The following is a 6,000-nucleotide window of genomic DNA, read 5'->3' as shown; positions in this document are numbered from 1 at the left end:
AAGGGGGCAGAGATTTGACCTATTTCTTCTCCTTAGCCAGCATGTGGCTGGACCTGTTTTGTTAGTTAGGAGGCCACATGGTGGGGCCTAGGGGTATTGCTTATACCATGGCCTCCTTAGGCCTCAGTTCTTGGAGGGAGAAGGCTGGGATACCATCACGGCAGGCCCCGTCATGTGCCTGGTTTTGCCACCTGAGAAATGGGCACACTTGCTGGGCCCCTCTCTCAGGATTAAGGACCAACTGGGATGTAGAATTTTCTAAGATGGCTGAAACAAGATCTCCTATCCCACATTTTCTCTTTAAAATATGCTGCTGCTGCTAAGTCACTTCAGTCGTGTCTGACTCTGTGCGACCCCATAGAGGGCAGCCACCAGGCTCACCCATCCCTGGGATTCTCCAGGCAAGGACACTGGAGTGGGTTGCCATTTCCTTCTCCAATGCATGAAAGTGAAAAGTGAAAGTGAAGTCATCGACAATTTTCCCTTGAACTAGGGTGAACCTCTGATTCTGGCAGGAAGTAATACCGTATGATTTCTGAGGCTTGGTTGTAAAAGGTGACACAGATTCCATCTGGCCCACCTAGGACATTCACCCTGGGAATCCAAAAGCCTTACAGTGCGGAAGCCCAGACCAGAGAGAGGTGTGCTGGCCATCAGAGGCCAGCCAAAATCAACCGCCAGATGTGGGGAAGCTTGAGTGACAGCCGCTGAATCGAGCCCATCACTCCCAGAACTATAAGACGGAAATAGAAAGGATCTTTTTTTTTTTTTTGGTTTGTTTGTTTGTTTTTGGCCATGCCACGTGACTTACGGGATCTTAGATCCTCAACCAGGAATTGAACACAGGCCCCAGCAGTGAAAGTGCCAAGTCCTCACCACTGGACCACCAGGGAATTCCCAAGGATCATTGTTTTAAGGCAACAGATTTTGGGGTGATTTGTCAGTAGTCATGGCTCATCAGATCAGACAACATACAGGGGCTCAGTGACACGGGTGACTGGACAGAGGGCTCAGCTGGTACGTTAGCAGGGCTAGGCCTTGAGTCCGTGTTTTCCTAACTCCAAACCCCATCTTTGCCTTGAGGCTGAAATACTTATTCTGGTTTCTGGAGGTGGCCCAGGAAGAGTTCTCTTATCCCTCCCCACACAGCAATGACCCAAGCTGAAACCTCACCTAGGGATGGCCCTAGGGGCAGTCTGCAAGGACAGACATATCCAGACACACATTTGTGATTTATTACACACAACAATCTCCATCTACACAGAGAGGGAAGGCAAGTAGTTGGTCTGGAGCTGGTGGCTGGGGCCCCTTGTCAGAGGCAGGGAACCTCTTCTCAGAGCATCATTGGCTGAGGGCACAGGCCGCCTACTCAGACTGGCGTGGAAGCAGCCCTGAGGCTCTTTTCATTTGCATAGCTCACTCAGAGGACTCATTTTTGGCAAGCTGACCAGAGTTCCCCCAGGTGGGGAGACTTGGGGTCATAGAGGCCCCAACTCTGAGCTGGTGGTCCATCTCCTCGGGCTGGCGGTCCCATCATGTCCCTCATGTGGTGGGGGTGTGGTGAAAAATAGGAAACAGCAGACATTCCAGCCTGGGGCCTCCGTGTTCGAGGATCACAGGGCTCTCTGCTGCTGGGTCCACGTGGCAGTGATCACAGAGCCTGGCCTTCACTCCTGGCCAGAGGACACTTGTTCTCACAGCAGGCTGGTTCCTGAGGCCTATGGCACTCGATGGGAGCTCAGTCCGCTTAGGTTGCTTCCCACAGCTCCAGCTGTGAGTGTTGGGTGGAAGTCCTGTCCTGCCCTGGTGAACCCAGGGCCCAAGGGGGCCCAGAGTGGTGCGTAGCTGGCTGTGGCTGAGTGCAGAGGCCAGAGAGGCCAAGATCAGTTGTGTTTGCTATTCATGCCACAAGCCTTCGTGGATGGCATGGCCCCGGGGCTCCAGAGCTTCAGAGGGCAGGCTCTTGCAGGGCAGCAGAACAGCCAGAGTCTCTGCTCTCAGGTGACCGAAAGCTCAACCTGGCCTCTCTGCAGCCTCTCCTGAGCCAGGCAATTTACTTTCATCTCCTTCCTGGGAAAGCCAAGCCCCGAGGGAGCCCTGCAAGTACACAGTGCCCCCAGGGGGCCTGTCCGCTTTCCTGTCAGCTTCACACACTGATTGTCCTGGGGCTGGGCTTGGCACACTCTCAGATGTTAAAAGGCCACAGGTATTGGTGTTGCATCCCGTGAAAAAAGATCAATATATTACTGTTTTGTTTTTACAAAAATTAAAAATGTCCACATGGATCTATACAGGTTGTGAACTGCGTGCTCAGGATCACTAGAAAAGGAGGGAAAGACTGAAGGTGAGGAGGGAACTGGGGGGCCCCAGAACCCCTGCCTCTGATCTCGGTATCCCTGTCCTGCCTATTTCCTTGGCCCCCCAATCCTCTCATCCCAACCTCCTGAATTCCACCCCATCTTGGGATGGGGGAGGGACAGTATGAACAAAGTCCCAGGGGCTGATGGCTTTGCCCTGGCCGGGCCAGGGCTTGAGTGAGCCCTGTATGACCAAGAGGGTGGTTTGCTCACTACCAGGATCACAACCCTGGGTCTTGGGCCATACGATGGGAGAGTCAAATCTAGGGTCACTTGGGGAGACCCGGCTGTTCCATCACGATGTAGGGAGGCACGCAGCCCCAGGGTTCCCTTGGCTCCCCAGCTCCTCCTAGCTTGCCCTGGAGACTCTTCCCTGAAAGTTACCTTATGCCAGCAGCCAGGCACAGGCAGTCCATCGGGGCCCTGGAAAGGAAGAAGGTTTCAGTGACAAGGAGGCAGGGCTGGTCAGCAGCTCCCTGTGCTCCACCACTCCTGCCCTAGGAGGAGCAAGCTGCAGCCCAGGGAGCTGCCACCTGAGGCCAGTGGACCCCACTGAGACAGGCCTGAATGCCTGCCCTGTCCACCAGGGTAGTCAGGTCATGGGACACGACAGCCCCCCTTGGTGCTTGTTCTAAGCATGCCCCCATGGGCTTTGCTGGGACACGAGTAGCTGTGGGCGGAATCAGGACACCACGAAGTATAGGTCATCGTGCTAGACATCCCCAGGCCAGGAGCAGTAGGGAACTACTGGTCCCACCGAGCACCTGTGTGTCTTTCTGTCTGGCAGCTGAGATGGTGGTTCTGGTAGCTCACCCTGTGGTCCTGAGAACTTTCAGACATGTGTCCAAGAATATTTGAAGGACAGTCCAGGAAATGGGATTCTCTTTTGGCTTGTCCTGGTCCCTGTGTTTGGATCCGAGTAGCCGACAGGATGGGCTGAGGTCAGGGTGGACACTGAGCCAGGGTAGGGAGGTGTGTGTGTGTGGAGCGGGGTTGGAGTGGCGATAGTCTGGCAGCATCAGACACAAGCAGGGAGGTGGGTTTCCTCAGGCGCCCTGGAGGTGGGGAGCTGGTGATGGACCCGTCAATCAGCCTAGTGTCCCTGGTGGATGCCATAGTGGATAACACTTCAGTCTGTTCTGAAGCACACAGGCAGACCATGGACACGGGGGAGCAAGTCTCCCACCCCCACCCCCAGCACTCTCATGCATCCCTGGGGGCTGAGGCTGGGACCCAAGGGGAAGTGGGGAGGAGGGACAGAATGGAGAGGAAGGCAGGGCAGGGCAGCGGGCACAGGCAGCACAGAACACCCAGCACAGCAGAGCACACAGCACTCAGCAGGCCAGGCTGCATACCGCAGGGCAGGGCCCACCGCCCCTGGCCAGGCCCCTGGAACCTGGTGCCCCTCGCCTGCCTCTGCATTTAAGATTCTCCTGTTTCAGAGACAAAGGCTTAATGACTCGGAGGGAAGTCTTGACCCAGGGTCTGGGGCTTGGGGCCGGGCCACCCTGTCCCCCTGCTGTCCTTGGTCCTTTTAGTGCAGGCTTGCCTCCCCCCTGCTCTTCTTGTTTTTTCCCATTGCCTCCTCCAAGCCATCTGGAGGTAGGGATTAGAACCCCCATTGCATGGATAAGGAGACTAAGGAACAGAGGGATAAATGACTCATTTGAGGTCAGAAGACTGGTCTTTGGGGGTCCCTGGCCCTGCCCCTCTGGAAGGGGATATACAACATGGCTCCTCCCTCCGCCCCACGACCCTGGCAGAGATGGGGGGATGTGAGTAACTGATGAGTTTCAATATGGAAACTCAGTTGTTTTTCCTGTCTTTCCTGAGTTCCACTGGAAGAGTTTGACAGGTAAACCTTCCCTGCCTTCTAGAAGAAGAGGACCGAACTTTGGTTATTTCAGGTATCAGATCTGGTGGACCACAAGAAGCTGTGGTAAAAAAGCAGGAAAGGAGAAAGGCTGTGAGGGGACAGGGCTTTGGGACACGCGGAGGAGATGCAAGGGGTGAATGTGCAGCTACGCAGACCAGCAAAAGCCTCCTCCGGAGTAGGACAGAGCCTCAGAGAGGTAAGGGTGGCTCCATCTCCCTTTAGGTCCAAGGAAGCTGAGTAAAGAGGAACAGTGACCTGCAAACAGACTCCGTCCCTGACTGGGCTTCCATCTAGACGGGCTGGGTCCCCGGGCTTTGCCCATGGAGGGGTTACGACCGGAGTGAGAGGAGCCTTCGAGATGGTAGAGATTAGGGGTAGCCCTAGCAGTGTGGACACCCAGGGCAGGGCACACGGGGCCTCTGGGACTTGCAGCTGAGCTCCGAGGACTGCAAAGACCTGGGCTGGGGCTCCCACGTCTCACCAACACGTACCACAGGACACGGCTGGTCCAGGCCTGGGGGTCCCGGCTCGCCCTTTTGGCCTTTCATTCCTTTCCGACCCGGGACACCGCGATCCCCCTGGGCAAGAAGGAAGACGGGGTGTGATGGTGGCTGCCAGGCCCCCTCAGAGAGATGGGCCTGGGGCCGGCAGGCCCCTGCCCTGCTGCCCACAGACCAGCCTCGACAGCCTTCCTCCCCCACCCACCCCTGCCCTCTCTCTGCTTGCTTCCTGCCTCACATGTCCTTTCCTTTCCACCTGCTCCCTCCTCCGTGCTCGCCTCCCTCCTTCTCTCCTCCTGCTCCCACTTTCTCTCCACCTTCCCCACCTTCTCTCCACGCTCGCTCCTGTCTCCCTTTTCTCCTCGAGGTCCAGGGAAACCCTGTCAAAAAGAGTAAAGGTTAAACCTGACGATGAAGTTTGCGGTGTGCTCTGGTTATCTCTTTGTCTCTCTACCTCTCCCACCCACCTCTGCCCCTTCCCTCCGCACATATCCATGTTACAAGCTGGACCATCCCTGGCTCCTAGGGGACACAGATGCTGGGTATGAGGATGATGCAGAGAAAAGCCTGCATTCAGGACACCGGCATGGCTTCCTCCAAGGTAGAACTCCACTGCTGTGTCTGGGTGGAAGCCCTCAGGCAGAACTGCTAGCAAAGAGCTTTGTCTTATGTCAAGTCAGGTGCTGCAGACACTGGCCTGGGCTCGGCTGGGGACTGAGACACAGGAAACCCACGGAAGTTTATATCACCGTCTTCAGCAGACCAAGAAATGGTGCTCTCTGTTCTCTGAGCTTGGCTGAAACTCTTATGCACCCACCTACCCAACCATCCATTTGCTCATCTGCCCATCTTCCCAGTCAACATTTCTAAGCATCCACTAGGAATTGGGCTTTGGGCTGAATGCTGAGGGCAGAAAACCAGATTTGATGAATTCCCTCTTAGGTGGCACTGGTGGTAAAGAACCCGTCTGCTAATGCAGGAGACATAAGAGAATTGGGTTCAATCCCTGGGTTGGGAAGATCCTCTGGAGAAGGGCGTGATAACCTATTCCAGTATTCTTGTCTAGAGAATCCCATGGACAGAGGAGCCTGGTGGGCTATAGTCCCTGGGGTCGCAAATAGTCAGACACGACTGAACTGACTTAGCATGCACACTCTTATATTTATTATGCTGTTTACTTTCTGTATCTTCTGATGTATTGATATCATCAAAATCTTGCTGGCTGGGGAGAGGCTGCTTCTCCGAGAGGTAGCCAACCCTTAGATAT

General features: G+C 55.3%; 1 protein-coding gene across 1 annotated transcript in view; it reads right to left on the bottom strand.

Annotated features, from left to right (window-relative positions):
* Nucleotides 1-1,213: 1,213 nt before the first annotated feature.
* The window catches only part of COL23A1 (collagen type XXIII alpha 1 chain), a 407,070-nt gene continuing 402,283 nt past the window's right edge, over nucleotides 1,214-6,000 (bottom strand). Inside the window, exons 24-27 of the mRNA XM_055428719.2 lie at nucleotides 5,060-5,113; nucleotides 4,725-4,811; nucleotides 2,742-2,780; nucleotides 1,214-2,319 (exon numbers count right to left, since the gene is read on the bottom strand). Coding sequence (XP_055284694.1) covers nucleotides 2,317-2,319; nucleotides 2,742-2,780; nucleotides 4,725-4,811; nucleotides 5,060-5,113 — 183 coding nt within the window. The 3' untranslated portion in view covers nucleotides 1,214-2,316. The remainder of the gene's footprint in view (nucleotides 2,320-2,741; nucleotides 2,781-4,724; nucleotides 4,812-5,059; nucleotides 5,114-6,000) is intronic.

This window comes from Moschus berezovskii, chromosome 8 (assembly GCF_049115385.1).
Source record: "Moschus berezovskii isolate FMDL1 chromosome 8, NW_MosBer_1.0, whole genome shotgun sequence".
Lineage (NCBI taxonomy): Eukaryota > Metazoa > Chordata > Mammalia > Artiodactyla > Moschidae > Moschus > Moschus berezovskii.
The sequence above is the reverse complement of the archived record's forward strand: the minus strand, read 5'-3'. Positions and strand labels throughout refer to the sequence as shown.